At 36.3% G+C, this 20,800-nt stretch overlaps 3 protein-coding genes and 1 pseudogene across 3 annotated transcripts; 2 read left to right on the forward strand and 2 right to left on the reverse strand.

The window, feature by feature from the left end:
* LOC18590691 lies at positions 2,993-4,065 on the reverse strand (annotated as a pseudogene).
* LOC18590693 (outer envelope pore protein 16, chloroplastic) lies at positions 7,072-8,414 on the forward strand. Its single transcript, XM_007016359.2, has 6 exons — positions 7,072-7,243; positions 7,328-7,379; positions 7,656-7,687; positions 7,783-7,816; positions 7,948-8,015; positions 8,176-8,414. The coding sequence occupies exons 1-6, from the start codon at positions 7,130-7,132 to the stop codon at positions 8,314-8,316; spliced, it is 441 nt and encodes a 146-aa protein (XP_007016421.2). The 5' UTR covers positions 7,072-7,129; the 3' UTR covers positions 8,317-8,414.
* Positions 8,702-13,407, reverse strand: LOC18590695 (protein TRM32). Its single transcript, XM_018127001.1, has 5 exons — positions 13,183-13,407; positions 12,353-12,594; positions 11,608-11,693; positions 9,776-11,468; positions 8,702-9,625 (listed from the first exon to the last, which is right to left on the reverse strand). Exons 2-5 carry the CDS (start codon positions 12,510-12,512, stop codon positions 8,967-8,969), a joined length of 2,598 nt encoding a protein of 865 aa, XP_017982490.1. The 5' UTR covers positions 12,513-12,594; positions 13,183-13,407; the 3' UTR covers positions 8,702-8,966.
* Positions 18,268-20,034, forward strand: LOC18590696 (fasciclin-like arabinogalactan protein 4). The gene has a single exon (XM_018127004.1). It carries the CDS (start codon positions 18,422-18,424, stop codon positions 19,712-19,714), a length of 1,293 nt encoding a protein of 430 aa, XP_017982493.1. The 5' UTR covers positions 18,268-18,421; the 3' UTR covers positions 19,715-20,034.

Genomic DNA, 20,800 nt, shown 5'->3' on the forward strand with positions numbered 1-20,800 from the left:
TTATTTGAAGTTTATTTGTAAAGGTGTTAAATGGGCCACCACGACACTGTAAAAGATCAACTCATTTGTTAATGGGCCGTACCAGTCTAGTACCATTATTTTCCAGGCTGTGCTGGCAGCCCATTAAGATCAAGCCATGGGCCATGGCCTAACATAACATGTCTGTCTGCGTTCAGTCTGCCAGTGCCATGGATATCAGACCTTTTGCTAATGAACAACTACTCTGCTTGCTTACGTATATAAATAGAGGCATTAGCAGATACAAACTGTTGCAACCCTCTATCTTTGATGCCATGTATGATAGATTGTACAAACTAATGCAAAGTCTATAACTTTTGATGCCATGGACGCATCACATACACTTATTAATGGCAGTTTAGTAACAAAAGCATCCAATAGTACTGTTGTATCTTTCACCAAACTGCATCAGACAATACCTTCTATGGCTTTGTTTCTATACCCTACATATGAAAAAGGTACGTTCATGCCCAAAATTTTTGTTAAGGTTATTTTGTACATCACAAAGAAGCAGCTTCCTGCTAATGAGCCAGAATGAAAAGCAAGAAGGTCCTATACCGAATCATTTAAATCTTTCACTATAGAATTTAGTATGAATATATAAATTCTGGTAATACGAATTTGATATATCTGTTTATTTACTAAGATGGAATATACAAAAAGAGAGATGAAAGGATGAGACAAGTCCAAGATTTGCTTACATCTGGCATGTCTTCCTCTGTTGTACCTTCTATGTGGAACATCCTCTTGACATTATACTTACTAGAGTGATGCCTACAATTTGAGTTTGATAATAGAAAACTAAATTAAAGTTTATAGAATATAAAATATGAAAGCACCATATAAACTCTACTGAAAAAATAAGACCTATAGACCTGGTTAAGGCTGTCTAAGAACTGCCTACAATTTGAGTAATTGATTCCAAACCCTAGACAGAACCACGACAAAGTGGGCAATGCCCATACTTAACCAGCCACACTGATCTATGCAAAAGTTTATGGATTATATGTTTACACTGAGAAAGAACCCTACAATTATCCTCTTCCTGGAACTCTTCCAAGCATATAAATAATAAAGAACCCTACAATTATCCTCTTCCTGGAACTCTTCCAAGCATATATATAATACAATCGGTGCGATTTGATTTAGTTTCTTGATTCTCGTAGGCAACGATGGTACCAGCCAAGATTGCTTGACGTACTGGCTTGCTTCGTCGTCTGGTTGCAACCTTCTAATTCACGTTCCTTTCTGTCTAACCGATCACGCTCCCTTCTCTCTAGCTCGTAATAAAGCCAAACGGTAAACAACACAGCCGCTCTGACAAACGCGAATCCCTGTAAAATCCATTCCCAAGCCGTTGTCCATGACATGGTTATGGTTTAAGAGAAAGATCTTGAGAGAAATACTGAGAGATTGAGTAAACAAAGGCTAGCCTCTCGATAGCCTTTTATATATATGGACATGGCCGCTATATCGTCATAAACCGAATTGAATTAGGATATATATAATATATTGGTCGGACTACTCTTTGGTAATTGGTTTTTAATAGGATTAGGAATGCTTCATATAATCATAAATCTAATCGAATTAGGAGTTTCGGTAAATTATTTATCATATTGAAGGTGGAAAACAAACTATACCGTGATAGTGTGATACATAATTTTAATTTATAAACAACTTGTCCAAAATCGAAAATGTTTAAAAATAAGATATTTAAAATCAACAAACTAAAACTTAAACCACATAAATTTTTTAATTTTACTAATTGAAAATTGATTTTTTTTGTATGTATCTTCGATTCAAAAACGACAAGTGATATTTTAATTAATAGTAATTAGTAAATTATTTAAATTTTTTTATATAATTCAAAAACGTTTTAATTGATTATTAATTATTTAAATTTTTTATAAAATTTTTAATTTTATTAACTCAAAAATGATTATTTTTTTGTGTATATTAGATTCAAAAACTACAAGTGATATTTTAATAAATAGTAATTAGAAAATTATTAAGAATTTATTTGATTCAAATTTAAAATATAAAAACTTGATTGAAGGTAATAGAAAAATAAAAAATTATTTTAATTTTTTTATACAATTCAAAAACGTTTTAAAATGTTACATCAATTTTATTTTATCAAGGTTTTTCTTAATTGTTGATACTAGCTCTTTGTAGCAGGATATACAATTAATCATCTAACATCTCATATCATTTTATATTTGGCATAATATACAAAAGAGCTCCAAAACTATTCAAGAAAATTCAAGAAAATTTAAATAAGCTCTTATATTTTTATTACGTTCAATTAAGCCATTATATTTTTATTTTAAGTCAAATAAATATTTGTATTTGTTATTTTGAGTCAAATAAATCCTTATTACTAATAATTGATTTAATCAAAATGTCATTTATTATTTTATATCTCGTGATGCTAACGTGACATATTAAAATACTATACTTGATTATGATGTGACATGTTGACATATCGTAATTGATAATGACATATTATATTAATTTGGTATAATAACTTAATCATGTGACATTTTTCACCATGTTAGTACCATATAGATATAAAATGATAAGTGATATTTTTACTATTGAAAATTAATAGATTATTAATTATAAGGGTTTATTTGACTCAAAATAAAAATACAGAGACTTGATTAAACATAATAAAAGAATAAAAATTTATTTAAATATTCTTAAATAGTTTAAGAGTTTATTTAAGCATTATGCCTTTATAATGTGTAAAGCAAATTGAAAGCTATTTAATGAATGGAAAAGAAAAAAAAAAAAGAAAAACAATGAGTTGAGTCGGAAGTTAAATGGAAATGAGAATTATTGCATCATGTGAATCAATCGAGTTTAAAATTATATGTGCATGAAGCAGAAATATAATACCAACAAGGAAGGGTTTGCCAAGAGCATCAACATTGAATCAAGTGCTTCGTACTTTTGAAAATATTCACACGTATAGCATAATATATATTTGTTAAATCTACATTGCATGTAATAAGTTGTTGTCAGCAGTAGAAGAGGGAAGAGGCAATGAATCCTGTAGATAATTGTTTGGAAGCAAGGCCGCAGCCATGGAACATGCAGGGATGGGCTTTCTGTTACATCAGAAAAATCTATCTATCTGAAGTTACTTTGACAAAAAAAATGTAATCCTAAGAAAATCCAGAACTATGACTCTGACACATCCGATGATTCAGAATCATCAGAAGATCTTTGACTTGTGCTTCCTACTCTTTCGCTTCCTATGACGACGATGCTCATCATCCTCAACAGAAGATTCCTCCCTCTTCCTCCTCTTCCTGCTACTTTCATTCTCGTCATCTGAATAGCTACCTCTGGTCTTCCTACCAATCCTTTTCTTCGACCTTCTTCTCTTCTTTCTCTCTCCATAATCTGAATCCGACCCATCATCGCCATCGTTCTTCTTCCTTATACCGCTAAACTTCTTGCCGTATCTTTGAGCAATAATTCTCTCAATTTCCGAATCCACATCAGAATCCGAACTCTCACTCTCATCTTCCTCCTCCTCCTTCCCATTCACTTTCCTTCCTTTCAGCTTATCCAATCCATTCGAAACCGCAGCCTGTATCGCTTCGGGGTCTTTCTCCTCCTTCAAACTCACGAAATTCTTACACTGAAAAGTAAGGTGCCCAACACGCCCACACTTTTTACAAGCTCCACGAGTCGCATCAGCATCCGAACTGGTGATTCGGGCAAGTGTCAAAAGCCCTTGAAAGCTAGCGTAGGGGTTTTCACCCTCGGGTTCAGCACTGGCGGCCTTATGATTCGATGAACTTTTGGAATCATCCTTATTGGGCGCGTAAGGATCGTAACCGATTGCACTTTGCCAAATCCCGTGGGTTTGTAAGGCGGCGCTACTGTGCACCCGGTTGTTCGCAGGCATCCGAACCCTCCCTGCGGTGGCCGGCATCTTGTAGGAATTGATGGATCGAAATTTGACGCGTTTAGGGTGTTTTTATTTGAATTGGAATCCTGACTTCTGAATCGAATTGAAGAAGAAGATCGAAGAGCAATGATTTTTTGATGGTTGGAAGTTTATTTATAGAGGTGTTAAATGGGCCAGAGGGCTAGCACGACCCCTTAATCAACTCATTTGTTAATGAGCTGAACCAGCTTCGTATCATCATTTAACGGGCTGAGCTGAACTGCCCATGAATATTAAGGCATGGCCTAACCTAACATGACAGATGGCTCACAGCCCAGCCTGACTTGAGTCAAGCTCGGTTTTCTCAATTTTTTTATTTAATTTTTTTAACTTAACATTAATGATCAATACATGACATCAACAATTACAAATCGATTTATAAATTTTAGAGATATGGTCTCTTTATTTATAATCTATGTTTCCTGTTTTTGGCACCGATTCATGGGTGTAAAAAGGAAAAAGAAAAATACAATTTATGAAAATATTATATTTCAATAATCGAACTTTATCTATCCTCAATTATAAATATTCAAAACTATTATAATAGATTTTAATTAGGGTTAGATATCTGATTAAAAACCGTCCGTTGCCATTCATATAAGGATCTTCTAAATTATCTAAGTTAACGCACGGATACTTTTAATCATGATGGTCAATATTGTTTGCTTTAATTCTATGATTATAACTCATATATTCATTGAAAATAATATTATCAGACATTTTATATATCCATGGTAGAATGTGAAAGTAATTAAGATATATACAATCTCCCATATAGAACAATGGATAGAAGTATAGAACCCTGTCTGCAATTAACAATATATCAATGCAAAAGCTAGCAACCCCATACAGGCAAATCATAAGGCTAACCAACTTAAAGCATCTGTTTTTATGATTCTTTCTTCCTTTTCCTGCTCCCATGTTAATAGTCATGAAATTTGATGCTAATCAAAACTGTTCAGCATAACAAACAAAAGCTAGTCAAGGAAAGTTCATGATTTTAGGCCTGCAGCCTCTCTTTCAAATCCTTCTTATTAGAAGAAGAAAAAAAAAAGTCTAGGATACAGCACATATTCAACAATGTGGTACCTCAGCAGAACACCTCATTCAGCCCCTAATGTCCGACCAAATGATCTTCCTAAGTTCACTTTGCTTAATTCTATTTTTCCAGTGTCTGACTCAGGCATTTTTGAAGAAATCTCCATAGTTGAAGTCCCAAATGACATGAATGGGGATGTTGAACAGAATTTATATTCATGCAACTCATGGGAATGGTTTGCTTACCAGCGCAGTCCAATGCAGTTCCATTCCGTGGCGGTTCCTCGAATTTCATCATATAGAATCCAAGTGATTGCGGTATTCCCTGACCATTTTTTGTGCGCAAAGTTGGCACCAGGTCCCCAGCCACATGCCAGTTTATGTTGTTATTCGATCATGGGCAATGTGTTACTGGATATGCCAAACATGCAAGTTGAGGATCGTAACTTGATTGCAACTGCTGGTGCCCTTATGGATGGATGGCCCTATCTTGCCGGCGGGCACAAGGGCGACCCTTCTTGTAAGTTCTAAACTTCATCATATTTTGTAGCGTGTTTAGATTAATTTATATCCTTTGCTCCTGAGAGTTGCTTGAAAACTGCATCCAGACCCAATTCTTCCTTTTTTATTTCTGCCAGGGAATAAAAATTTAATCACCTCCAGATGTTAACAGACAGGCTAATGGAATTACACTAGTCTAAACCAGATTTTTATACTTATTATGAAGCTTCAAAAGCTAACCTAGTTGTCATCTGGGTCTTTATCATTACCAGATGTTGAATCTTCAGCCTTTCTAAACTTGGCAGAGCGGTTGAATCTCAAGAGTTGGGAATGACAAACATTGCCAGCTATGCATAAACCTAGAGCATTTGCAACCGGCATCACACACAATAACAAGTTCTATGTCATTGGCGGGGGAGCAATTCTCAAGAACTCTGCTGAAATCCACGACCCCAGCTCGAATTCATGGCAGTTCCTCACATCATTCGTGCCTAAAGAGGCAGATGGTTTTGCAGTATCGTCATTAAAAACACGCCTACTGATGCTAACTTGGTCTGATCAGCTAGGAATCAAACTGTGGCTCTGGATTGAAATGGCTAATTTATACTTGATTGGTGGGTGGACACTCATCAGTTGCTTTCCAAACCAGCAAATTGAGAGAGGTAGGCTAAGGGAACATGGTGCTAGAATGGTGAGGGTTGGCCAGGGACTATTGATTATAGCAGGTGATCGCCATGGACCATGTCAAGTAGATGGCATGAGTGCTTGGCCAGTGCTGCCTCCACCAATGTTTATGCCCAGGGATGGCTGTGAAGTTGTGCTTAAGGGCTACATTTATGCCTTTTCTTTTCAATCTGGCATGAGAATAAATTGGAGAAAGATATCAGTTTATTCAATTTGACATTTTATTTTGTTCCATTAGTAGGTTTAATGAGCATTCTTGCAGAAGCCAGTAAGAAACTTCTCCAGGGTAATGTTTCATTAATGAATAAATGATCTATAAACATTATGAATAAAGAACAGAGAGGTTTAATTCCTCTGAAATGTGACTGAAAGGTTTCTTTTCATGTTCCATATTGCACATGCTCTTGAAAACAAATTCTTAATTTTTTTTTTAATTTTCTGATCTAGAAATATTTAGATAATTAAAATTGTTAAAATTTTCAAAGAATAACATGGAGTGACATCATGGCATAACAAAAGTCATATCCATACATAATTAAATTACTACCATGGATTCAGAAACCTTCTTAATAGGTTAATATATATATATATATATATATACACACACATATACATATGAATGTATGTATGTTATTTTAACTGTTTAGCACTATGGATAAAGAGTGGTAAGGTATGTATATAAGAAGCATACCCAGCTAGGCAGCTCAGAATCTGTCAAATGGGAATAAAAGATTTCAGGCGGATGCTACGGCCTACGGTTTCGTAGTTTTTTGTTGATGGCATCTCGGAAATACGCACACACGAAACTATCTTTATTCATTTTCTAAGCAATTCGTCAAGCAAAGTAGTTAGAAGATAAATGCATTCAGTGTACAGAAAACAGTGAAAGCAGAGTTTCTTATTTGATTTAACGAAGAAGAGGGCATGCCATCAAGCATGTTTTCAGGTTCACTGTCAGCTCCAAGTGTTAATGTTACAATAGACACGGGAAATCCTTTTCTCAATCAAACTGTAGATGGTTTCTTGAAGATTGGAACTGTAATTTATGTTTCATTCCATTTTTTTTAAAACTCTTTTGGGGTATTTCCATCATTTAATACATTGCCATGGCTTCTTTTTCAGGTTGCAGCCACGAGGGCGGTTGCAGAGGATACATTCACAGCTATTAAAAGAGGTAATATTCACTATTCCAATTTTTGTTTTTTGATCCAAGTTCAGTTTGAGTAATTAAGTGTTAAGCTTGTTTTGGGATCAAGTTCCTGTGATTTGGCCGTGGAAAACCACTGTCTGTTCATTTGGATATTTTCCTAGTTGTACGTAAAGAACTTCTCATGTGTTTCCTAGCCACTTCCCAGACTAGAGTATTGCTAGTATCCTGAAATTTCAGCTTAAAAATCTATTATCCAATTATCAGATCATATCTAAAACATGGTTGCTGCCATGTTTGCAGGGAAGCTATCACAAGAATGTTTGGAGCACGCAGTAAGTAGTTTGTTTGGCCATTACTAGTTGTAGCTCCTGGTGAAATTGACACAATCTTCTTCTCCTTCTTATGAGGAATGTTGTTATAATTGCAGCTCAAGAGGATGTGTAAAGAGGGTGCTTATTGGGGTAAGTATGTGGCATTTCATATAGAAACTTCAAATTTACAATTTTTCAGGTGGTTTGGGTAACTATTGTTGCATTAATTCTTGACTGCAAAATTAAAGAAAAACTGACATATTTCTTTTATGCACTAATAGGTTCCGTAGCTGGAGTGTATGTGGGAATGGAGGATGGAGTAGGGAGGATCCGTGGCTCGAGAGACTGGGTATGTTCACTAGACTTGGCACTAAATGTCTACTTCGTAAATAAGCAAGTTAGCAAAGGGGAAAAATTTTAATGCCATTGAAAAGATTCAAATTCCATTTTGAGCTCATGAAGTTCACTTCCTTCCGTTTTTTGGATATGCTGGCACATTGTGTTTACAGAAGAATGCCATGATTGGAGGTGCCCTCACAGGGGCTCTTGTCTCTGCGGTCGGCAATAATAACAAGGACAGGATCGTGACGGATGCCCTCACAGGAGGTGCCATTGCAGCTGCCTCAGTGTTCCTTAATAACCTTACCTAAACAGAGCAAACTGGATTTCTCTACCTTGTCTCATTTCTAGTATTACCATGTGGTGTGACCCTTTTTTATTTTCTTTTTACATTTCCTTAGTGAATTTGTCTGGTTGAAAGAAAAGAAGGATTGAACAGTTAACATAACAGATGCCAAGTATGTGTTTCTTTTCACAATTGTTTACTTTTTTCTGCTAAAAATCTCACTGTCTGCATGCCATTGGGCCACCAGTGAAAGAAATGATAACTTACTCTGAGGAACATACAGTTCCAATTAAAACTAGCTACATTACATTCATTACAAAGAATCTATTTTGACTACTTTAAATAGTAAAATGGTTTTCCCACACCCATGAAAGGATGGTAATTAAACTAATAGTGAACTTTACAGAAAATATAAAACATTATTGATCATATAATTTTTTATTTAAAAAAACAAAACTTTATGTACAAAGCCAACCAATTCAAGTGCCACATATCCTACAATTGTAATTCTACATTTATGAAATCTTGTTTATTTATGAACATGGATTTCATCAACAAGCCACAGTTTATGAATGAACAAGATTCATGTGTTGTTGAATTTTAGGAACAGAAAAAAGTTGTAGGAGCAATCAACCCTTATATTAGGAAGCAATCTATTTGGCCTAAACTACTGTCTCACAAAAAAAGAACTTCATCTAAAAGCTCATCAAAAACTAATTTTTCTAGCTCAAGTGCCACGAATTCTGCTTCGGCTTGAAGGTTCATCCAAGAAGCATCTTTGGCAAAATCTGGAGCTATAATATCATCCAATGACTGGTCAGTCTCTGGCTGGGAGGCCAGGTTCTTGCTAACTTTTTTCCACACCTCTTGAAGAACATTGTTTCCCTTGAGCATTGGACCAAGGCGACGGTTAAAGAAGTAGGGATTTGGGAAATATATATATGGTTTTTCAGTTATCTCAAGAAGTGCCTCATTAACTAGATCAAAAACAAGCTGATGATCACAGTTGCTACCAACTTCCTCAATGGAGCATTCCATTTCAGGGTGCAACAAAATCTCCAATTCCTTGAACAATGAAGGGTTCAATGGGTGGTCTGGTAAGCACCATTTCTGGAGGTACTCATTTTGTATGAAACCTGAGAGCGCAAGAACATCTCTCACATAAGTGTAGCAAGGATCAGCCTCCTTCTCTGATTCAAAGAATAGGAAGCGACTGCTGATCCCCACGGTTTCATGTTCAAGATATTCGTGACTTATTGTGCATCGGTCTTTTAAGATGGTAAAAGACTCTGCTTCATCTTCATGGAGGTTTATTGGATGATTCAATTCTAGACCTGATAAAAGTTTAGCCAAAACTGTTAGCAGTCACTCCTGGAACGTATATCAAGAACATAAGAGTTTTATCAAACCTAAAGCAACTTATATCAACACAAAGGAAAAAAAAAAAGTTTCCTAATTATGCTTTGTGAGGCAGAAACATTTACCTTCTGAGATTGGATGCTCTGCCCAACTGGTTATGTCATCTGAATCTAAAGTTGGTTGTGTAATCTCTATACTTGGATTGACTGCGCAAACATTCTCCTGCTCTACGTGAGGACTTCTTTTCTCCATTTCCAGCTCAACCATATCTTCATCGAAGTCAAATGGTTTAGCAATTTCTTCACGATTTCTATCCCCTAAGAAACCAGTTGAACTGTGGTTATTTCCTTCTATCAATTTTTCCTGTGATTGAGCCTCTAGAACAGCTTCTACTAGTTCAAATTTATCTATATCTTGAGGAAAACTAATTGATTTTGGTTCATTATGCCCAGCACTTTCCTTGTTTGCATCATAATTTACAACAGTCCTGATTGGCATCTCTGAAGAAAGAGCTTCACGAGACACCCCATGTAGAAGGGAGCAAAAGGAGTCAAGATCAGATAGAGAGGAAATCCTTCTGAAAAATTTCGGAGCAAAGACTCTCGATGGAACTTTATCTTCGTTTGTCAATTTTAAGCTCTTAGAGTGAAGCAAATTGGCCTCTTTGCTTACACTATGCTCAAACAATTGAGTATATCTATCTAGTGACTCATTTATAGACTTTGTTCTTCTTATCCTGTTGAGTCTGCCATTTCTGGGATCACGACCAGAAGCATTGGTTTGATAAGAACTATTGAAATCGTCTATGCCATGTTGCTCCACAGTTGTCTTTTCCAAGCTTTCAGACATCTCTCTCTCATATGTTGATAATGCATCTCTTGAAGAAACCTGAAGGGTGAGTCCATCCACCATTGTGTGGTTAATACTCTTTCTCCTTTCCCTGAGGGCCTGCTTTATTCTCTGCTTAATATCCTTGAGATGATTCATAACTAAATGATTCCACCTTGGGGAATCAGATCCTGGGGATGAAGAGCTTGCTTCTTCTGTTAAGATGTTTCTAAAACTATCATCAGTTCTCAAAACCCTTGACTTAGATAATTGAGTATTAGTGCATGATTTTTCTCCTTTTCTGAAGGACCAAACTTCTTTCTGCTTGTGCTCAAGTGTTCTAGACCTAAGATATCTAGTGCGTGCTGAACCAGATATAGGAAATGACACTGATTTTGTTAATCTTACTGTCTTGGAAGTTTGCTTTCCAGGAAACTGCTGTGAAATACCAACCTCCGTATCTTGCAGAATGTCTAGGAATAAATTTTTGGATACCTTAAATATCTCCAGAACATCCAAGCCCTCGTTAACCTGATTATCTGAGATGTTAAGCTTCTTAGCCATTGGTTTCTGATTTATTAAGGTTCTGGTTCCCCCTTTTTTATCGAACTTCTTCTGGAAGAGAGTATGTTTTTCAATCTCCTTGTGTTCCAACTGACTGTCTGCATTCACTGTGTCACGGATATCAGACTTTTTGCTCTTTGTAACTTGTTTCCTAAGAAACTCCGACATATAGGAAGTCAAGCTGGTCTCAGAGTTGTTAGCTCTCTTGCGGACGAGAATAACTGGATTCAAATAACCAAGACCAAAACCTGAAGGTTGCAGATGATGGGTTGAATTAGTTTGCTGTAGCTGTGATCTTGCAAGAAAGCCCAAAATCCAGTGCTTATGGTTCTCTTCCTTAGACTTCTCTTTAGCAGTTAACCCCTTTGTGTAGGCTTTGCCAGAACTTTTGTTGGTTGAGCCTGTTTTTCTTGTACGCTGTTGAACCTGTTAAATTAGGTAAGTCAATTGATATTCTATTGCATGCCAAACAATTCCATTGCATGAACAAGAACTTGATTTTTGGCTGGAAATCATCATCATATTTAATATATACAAAAACACTAAGAATTTTATGTCAACTTACTTGGATGTGACCCGCCTCACCATCTAAAAATCTTTGGGTTCCACCAGCTTCACGTTCCATGGACATAGTTTTTGGATTTGCACAGCCTGCAATTAAGAAATAAATCCTGCTAAGCATAAAGAAATCCCAATGACCTTCTTAGAAGAGAAAGTCCAACATCATAAGATCTGGTTGGATCAAGTACGCAAAGGGAGAATCAAATTTACCGAGGAAAATAAATATCTCTACTAAAGGCTTAAGATAAGATCTAAACGAGTTTCATCTGCTTCCTTACTCATGGATAAAATTTTGCTGCCCGAAGTGTCAGGAAATACAAACTTTTGCAGCCTCCTAGCTTTGATGCCATGTATAATACATTGGACAAACTAACGGTAAGTCTATAACGTTTAACAGGGGATTCATCCAACAACACTGTTATATCTTTCACCTAACTGCATCAGAACAATACATTCTATAACCTTTTTTTTTTTCTGTACTCTACCTATGGAAAAGGGTCACGCCCCCAATTTTCTTTTTTAAGGTTAGTTTACACATCACAAAGAAGTAGCTTCCTGCCAATGAGCCAGTATGAAAGCAAGAAGGGTCCTATAATAATTATATAAAAATCTTGAACTGTAGAATTTAGTATGAATTATATAAAACTGGTACTAAGAATTTGATTTATCTGTCTACTTACTAAGATGAAATACAAAAATATTGGTGTAGTATTAAAAAATAGAGATATGAAAGGATGAGATAAGCTTACATCTGGCGTTTCTTCCTCTGATGCACTTTCTGTGCGCGAACATCTTCTTGACATTATTCCAGTGATGGTAGTCAAGAACATTAAAGATACCCTGCATGCATCCTGGATGGTAACTTTCGAATTCAACATCATCAGAATATTCATGAAATTCCCTTCCCATGTTGAACACAACAAGAAATGATTCCTTAAAGCCTGAAATCCGATGCTTGATTTCAACTAATAGGCTCACTCTCTTGTAAAACCTGATGTAACAGAGAAAAACAGAGTTTTACTTAAAAAAGGTGACCTGGTTTTATCCTACATCTGGATTGTCAGTCCAGAAGAGATGACAATCAACCAGCAGATAGGACTTATTCATGTTTGAGAAGTTTGTGAAATTTTCTAATTTTGACATAGTTTTTTTTTTGTCCTAGGAACATCATCACTTACATTTTTGTGAACTACAAGGAACCATGTTGATACCTTCTGATCATGTCAAAGTGAAGAAGAAACAGTAAAAAAAAAAAAAGGAAAAGCAATAATTCAATTGGAATATGTTGCCAAGTTCAACAAGAAAGGGTCAATTTCAATAAAGAAGTTCAAGGTGAGGTTCATAACAGGAAAGGAGTAACGCTTGCAGATTTGGCAGCTAAGGAATCAGTTTTTCCATAAACTTTATTAAGCTATGAAAAACAGCTGCCTTCCATAAATTTTCAAACATAAACAATATTTGATTATGCAATCACAACAGCAATAACATAACCGAGAAGGAAAAAAGGCAAAGAGAGAAAGTAACTGAGAAAAACGCATTAAAAACCTTAACTTGGTAACCAAAAACTTAAAAAGCTTACCTGAAAGGTGCAGGAGAGAGCTAAAAGCTCTGAAGCAAGCAAGGAAGTGAAAGAGACAACAGAAAACCAAATAAACATTCAAAAATCTATAGAAAAGATCGACTCCATAGTTTTCTATGATATCAACGCAGAGGACACGCTTTCTTTGATCTCCACAAGAATTAGAAGGAGACGGTGAAGGTCGTTAGTCCCTTGCTCTAATTCTAAGAAGGTCCAAAAACGAGGAAATAATATAGACGCCAAAGTTGGTTATATGGAAGGCTCACTTTACCCGCCAGGACTGGTCCACTGTTTTGGTTTTGTAGCAAAGACGACTATCTAGTCCAAATCCAAAGCTAATGGCGAAAAGGGTCACGTCAATGAAGTAAGCGATGGGCTAACATTAGCTGACCAAACCATAATAATGCCTACTTAAATGAAGACTGTAGATAATAAAATGTTAAACTCGTGCTTTCTGCCGATTACCAACTCTTTTCCCCTATCCCAAAAAGATTATTACCATATCACCAACTACTAGAAGAAAACAGAAAAAATGTTGGAGGGGGAGCTTGGAGTTTGGAGGTTAGGCTGTTGTAGGAGAAGAAGGTCAGGTCAGGATGCTGGTTTCAAAGCAGTAGTTGTAGCTTACAAGTTCTTTGTGTCCTTTTCCTTTACTTAGAGAAGAGTGAACCCAGCGAAATTTAATGGCTGCCATGCGTGCACATATATGTATATTGTGTCTCCTTATAGATGAGAAAACCCTTTCCAAAGCACCAACAACATTAAAAGTATATAAACTGATTGTGCCTTTCGGCAAAGAATCAAATTTAGGACATGTATCGTTTCTTTTTCCATAAAGCCTTTTTTTTTTTTAATTTTACCTCAAATGTTTTCTTAATTTTTGGTACAAAAAATGCATCATAAATTGAGCAGAGAGAATTGCACTTTTATTTGTTAAATGGTGTTTAGATATATAGAATTGATTCCTATAGTCTAATACATAGCCACTAGCTAGTCTCACAAATCCATAAATGTTAACATTATTAGGCTTAAAATATGATCAGAGGCAAGGGTCCAACTGATAAATATAATTAAGAAACAAGTATTAGATCTCCACCAATTCATTTCCCTTTTTCTTTATCATTTCATACCTGTTGGCCTGCAAAGAAATTAGTCAAAAGAAATTTGTCCTAATGCTTGCAATAATTTCCCTAGGCAGCCAACATTTATAGCTGTTAGCTACAAACCGGTATGGGTAGAATTACATAAGCTAGTTGAGAATTAGGACCAAAAATACAAAATAATTATAATAATAATAATTAAAAAAGCTGGTTTTTCATCTACTTTTTATGGCCAGTATTTATGCTGCTTTGAAGATATCTAACAAGATCACATCAACTACTTATATTACACCTGCAGTCTAGCTTTGCTAGCTTAAACGAAAATTAGATCAAATTTTTACGAAAAGTCAAAGAAAGAAAACCTTTAAACATTAAAAGCCATTGCTACTCAACTGCTTTTTGTTTTTCTTTTTTCAATGAAGATAAATGGAATTATAATTAAAATATGTAACCATGCAACTATAATTATTTGCTTATGTCCACTACGGGGACGAATGGAACCTCAAAAGTTGACCTAGAAAATGGCTCTCGAACTGGAAATTCTGGGAATGTCGATGGGGACAATTTCATTGACTTAGGATCATGCTTTGTTGAAACGTTGACATCCTCTCATTGGTCTTGAGTGTTCAGGTCATTTCAGAAGCGTGGGCTCAATCAATTATGGTTTCAATTCAGGAGGTCCAGCCGAGTGATCGAACAACGTTACGGAAGCTTTAAGATTACAAGGAAATTTGCAGACACGGCCGAATTTTTCCGAGAGTCAAAAGCCTGGGACTTGACTGATCTGTGTGTTTAGACAACTGTAGAAATGTGTTCTGTGGTTGGTAAACTGAAAAAGTTTGGGCATGCCAAAAACAACTTCAACAACATCATCCTATGAAACCGTTGTAAACTGTTGTGCAGTATTGTTTAATATAATAATCTTAAATATAAAGTACTTATTATAATAATTAAGCTCTACACCTTGCTTTTGTTCGACTTCTCTTTTTTTAATTTTATCAAGTCTTCATAATTGGGCAGCCATTGGCCTACATGAGGCGCCTTAATTGACTAAACAAACAATCACTGACTCACACAGCAAAAATGGGCCAATCTTAAATGGTCTGTAGGCCCAGAGCAGCAACACAAAGCCCAGAGTACCACAGCAGCCCCTGCCTCAGCCTGATCAGTGATCACCTCACCTTACCCCAATCACTGGCAACTTCACCGCACACTTACTTTTCACCTGGTCGTAATGGAGATGTTTGGCGTTATGCGTAAGCAGTGCCAGAGTTATTAGTTTGTTTTTTGCCTGTTAGATTCAAACCCCAAAATGCGAGCTGTTCCTGTTACCAAAAGAAAAAAAAAGAAGGGTTTCTTCTTTAAGTTCCCCGTGAGGAGAATATTATATGCATAAAGCAACAGAACTTCACTCTACTTGGCACAGCATTTCCTTTCCTTTCTGATCCCAATCAGAAGAAAAAGAATTGGATATTCCTTTTCTTTACGTGGGCATTTGATAACCAGATGCATACATATAAATAAATTCAGCTGATGCTGATCTTTTAAGTATCAAATGTACTTGAAATTTACATATAATTCGGGGTGGGTTTCTAATTTTATGTCGTTAAAGAAAGAAAATGGAGTACTAAAGAGACATGAATAGGAGACAATTATCAGTTACAAAGTACAAACACTCTCATCACTTTTGTCTTAGTTCCCCCATTTTCACTTTGGTTCTTTTTAAGTTCTTGAAAACACTCGATCAGTTTTCTTTCAGCTCCAACTTCTACGTATGTACTTCTTCCTCCAAACTCCAAAATATTTCTCTTTTTCTGTTTCTTTTTGTTTGGGTGCGTTCCTTCTTGTTCCTGCTTCACTTCCACTTCTCCGAAAAGCCACCGTTCAATCTCAAAAGCAGACGGCTAGCTCTCCTTGCATGGACGGTGATTGCTGTCATAGCCACCGTCCAGCATTTAGACACGATGTTTCTAAATCAGGGCCCCCATTCTAACACATTGCCCTTCCTAATAGGGAATCCTATCAGGCTATCACCATAATTAAACAAATATAAATTGCCAGTGAAGGATGCAAATATGTAATGGTCTCTTGAGCTCGTGATCGGGAACTTAACCTTCTTTCAATAAGCTCTATGTTTTGTGTGGGACAAAAGTTTCATGTGTGTTTCAGGCCTTCACCAGTAACTTTCAGGACTGATATTTTCTGCTATAAATTTATTGCTCGCATTTATGACTCTATTCAATCCTAGTCTGAAACATCTCTGCGAAGAAATCAGTTTCATTTCAGTCCCAACCCCCATTTTTTCTAGTCAATCGGTCTCGATATACACATGTCAAGTTTTACCATAAATATATAGGAAAGGCCAACGAAAAGGTTGCAATAAATATATATATATATATATATGTATATAATAAGAGGGAAAAGCTAGATAAATAATATTCAATGGTCCATAGCCTCAGTCTTTATATGTCAACCTTGTTAATTTAAGCATTTAGAATGGAAATTTATTTGGATTAAAAGGAAAAAAAAAAAAAGGAGAACAAAAGTGATTTGAGACGTAACATTTCGTACCATAGCATTATATATAAATTCCCCAAATTGAGTTTTGAAGAAGAGTGATTTTTCATTAAATTTTCAATCACATATGTCAACAAATTAAATTACTTTTATTTAAACATGAATTGAAGTTAGAAATGATGTAGTTGTAAAAAGCATCATACCTTTTTTTCTGTCTATATTTCTTTTTTAAATGTGTTAAAATGAATTCATTTTTCATAATTTTTTTTATTTTTATATATTAAAAAACATTAAACATCTATATTTTGAAATATTTATTTTACAATAAGTTATCACTCCTTCATACATTATTTAAACAAAAAAAAAGCTTTAATTAAAAGATACATATGATTTTTACTTACATTGGTATAATGGCTAAGAACTATGTCGTAGACTAAGCAATGCTAGCCTAGGGGGCAAGATTCTCAAATAGCCATAGACTAAAAAGCCAATGGTGGGACTCGAATCTTTGCTTAATTATATGATTTAACTCCTCCTTTAGCTTTTTGTTCTTCTCATTTTATCCATTTAGTATACCCCTACTTTTTTTTTTTTTTTGTCTCGGATTAAATAAGCATTGCACTTGGGAGATTCATATATATAAAATATATTTATGTAATAATTAAGTTCGGTGTGCACTACATATCTTATTATTATTTTTAAGGTTTTGGGAATATATTTATATTCCTTTTGTGGGATATGATGGAGCATATATCTTCAAATAGCAAACTCATAAATGGCTCGTGCACTTTGAGACCCCCTTTTATGTACAAGGCCATAAACCACTAATCCAAAAGCCAGAGCATGCATTCAGATATAATATAGTTTTTTTATAGTATAGGTTTTTTTTTCTTAATTTTAATATTACCATATCAATATAATTAACTTATATTTTATCCATTTTTTTTTTTAATTTGAATGAAGTTTAAATTTTCTAGTTAAGTCAACAATTGTGCATGTCAAATTCGAGTAATTAATTTATTTATCAAAGTTAGAGCTGAACTCAACATTTCGCTGAATTAAACTAAATTTGATTTAATTTATTTACGTGTCATTAGCATTTGTATGGCGTAATAATTAAGTTAATTGGATTGATTGAAAATTCAAAGTGGAAACAAAATAAATTTGGAAATCAAGGGGATAATTTCTAATTAAAGTAGTACTTGAAGGACACGTGACGTTAATCTAAACAAAGGAGTCTCACTCAAGTTATTACCAAGATCAACCTTCGATTAGGACATTGAACTTCAAGGCTTGTTTTAATTTGCATTTATTTATGTTGCAATTAATTTAACAAAAACCTGTCTTGAACAACAGTAACAGGACGTGCATCCACTCACTTCAGAGCTGCGAGTGAGGGAAAAAGCGAACAAGAAAAGCTTAATTGATTGTATAGAAATCCAAATCACCATCATCATAATCATTATGATCATCCATCATCCCCAGATCATCAAAATCATACTCTCTCTCTCTCACTCACTCACTCACTCTGCACTCTCCCCTTCGAAAAATCAAAGCCTCCACCCCATTTCTTTTTCTTTCACTCTCAAACTCTGCGAAGGACAGAGAAAGAGAGAAAAGACATGGCAATTTCATTCCCAATTTCCAATACTACCCCTCTCACATTCTTTTATTTACTCCTCCTATCCTCTTCCTCCTCCACCATTACCACCACTGCTCTCAACATAACCACCATCCTCTCCTCCTTCCAAAACCTAACCTCCTTTTCCTCCCTCCTCTCCTCCACTTCCGTTGCGTCCGACCTCACGGGCCGCGACTCCATTACTTTACTGGCCGTCCCAAACTCTTGGCTCTCGCTTTCACCATCCTCCGACCTCACGCGCCGTCTCCCACCGTCCTCACTCGGCGACATTCTCCGCTACCACATCCTCCTACAATACTTCTCATGGACCGACCTCCTCCAGATCCCACCCTCCGGCGTCCTCGTAACTACCCTCCTCCAAACAACAGGCCGGGCCCATTCCAACTTCGGCGCCGTAAACATCACCCGTAACCCTTTAACCAACACAATCACAATCCAATCACCCGCCCCGTACTCCCCCTCAAACGCTACCGTCTTATCTTTAGTCAAAACCCTCCCATACAACATCACAATCCTAGCCGTTAATTCCCTCCTTGTTCCTTACGACTTCAATCTGATGGCTTCCGATACCCGCCCTCCTCTCGGCCTCAACATTACCAAAGCCCTAATCGACGGCCACAATTTTAATGTCGCCGCCTCAATGTTATCCGCTTCCGGCGTCGTTGCAGAATTCGAAGCCGACGAAGGCGGTGCGGGGATCACTCTCTTTGTCCCCACAGACGATGCTTTCGCCGATCTACCGGGAAACTTGAAATTGCAGTCGCTTCCAGCTGACAAAAAAGCGGTGGTTTTAAAATTCCACGTGCTTCATTCTTATTACCCTTTGGGTTCACTGGAGTCGATCGTGAACCCAGTTCAGCCCACATTAGCGACGGAAGATAACGGGGCCGGTAGTTTCACTCTCAACATTTCGAGAGTCAACGGATCCGTTGCGATCGATACAGGGATCCTTCAAGCATCGGTTACCCAAACGGTTTTCGACCAAAATCCAGTTGCCATTTTCGGGGTTTCGAAGGTTTTGTTGCCTAGAGAGATTTTTGGGAAAGATCCGGCGGGGGTAACTTCGAAGCCAGGGAATGCAGTGGTGGGGACAACGGTTCAGCCTCCGGAAATATCTCCGCCACCGGAGAATTCACTCGGGTTAAGTGGTCCTGCTTCACATCTGTCGTCCCCGCCGGGATTTCGTGCTGAGATAAAATCGGACGGTGAGAATTATCGAGTACAGAGTTGCATTGTTGCTCTGTGTTGTATAGGATTGTATCTAGTTCTATGAGCTTGAAGCTTAATTGCTTTTTTACTCTAAATTACTAATTTTTTTGGGTTTTTTTAAATTATTTTTGGTTTTTTTTACACGGTGAATTGAATTATTGGCTACAAAAGCAGCCATTTTTTTTCCTTTCTGGAATTTTAGAGAGAGAGATATTAAAATTTTTAATCTGTCTATGTCCTAATAATTTATATATTAAAAATGCATCATTTTTTTCTTCCCCTTTCTTGTTGTAAAATGTAAAGCTTTTGATTTTGGTCATTTAGTATCCCTGCGTTGTACCTAATGAATAATTAATGGAAATTTCCAGAAAATTTGTGCCTTGATCCCCTTTATCTATATATGTTTTATGCATAACAAAATCTGGGTCTCTGAAATTCTATCGGATTAAGAGAAGGCAAGGATGGAAGATTTGGAGTTGAATCTTCTAAATTCAAGACCTTTTTTTTTTAGCTTCTTCTGTTATTCTTATAAAGCTGTAAAGAACCAAACTTTTCCCTTAAAATCCTGACATCTCAGAGCTTTCCAGCACCACCAGTTTCCCCCCTTTGAAAAACCAAAAAAAATAAAGGTTATTTTGTTTTCTTTTGGCTAAAAGGATAGAGGTACAGGAAGAAGCTGGGGTGGGGGGCATTTTAGTAAAAAGATAAATGCATGCATTTTTCCGGAAAACTGCAGAGAGAGAGAGAGAGAAGAATCTAACGTATTTGAATTGTAATGGCGTCTCGCTAGATTTTTTTTATATTAAGTCATTGCATGGCTGTAAGGGCAACAGTGAAGAAAGCAAAGATAGTGGATGACAGAAGGCAGGGTGGGGGATTGTGGTCTGGTCCGGCCTGGTCCCATGATTTCCTACGGTTGCGATAAGAGATTGAGCTTTAAGAGGAAGTCTGTTTAGCCGTCGGATGGTTGATTAAATCAGTGTGCAAAAACAAAACAAAAGCACACAGCGTACGGGGAGATGAAGGGTGAGGTGTGCTTCAAATGAGTACTTATTGGTTCCAAGTAAAATGAAGGACAAGGGGCACTTGTCCGATGGTTTCTGCCATTTTAGAGACTTTGTTGAGATTCATAGGGACGATATTGGTGGGT

This window comes from Theobroma cacao, chromosome 9 (genome assembly GCF_000208745.1).
Source record: "Theobroma cacao cultivar B97-61/B2 chromosome 9, Criollo_cocoa_genome_V2, whole genome shotgun sequence".
Taxonomy (NCBI): domain Eukaryota; kingdom Viridiplantae; phylum Streptophyta; class Magnoliopsida; order Malvales; family Malvaceae; genus Theobroma; species Theobroma cacao.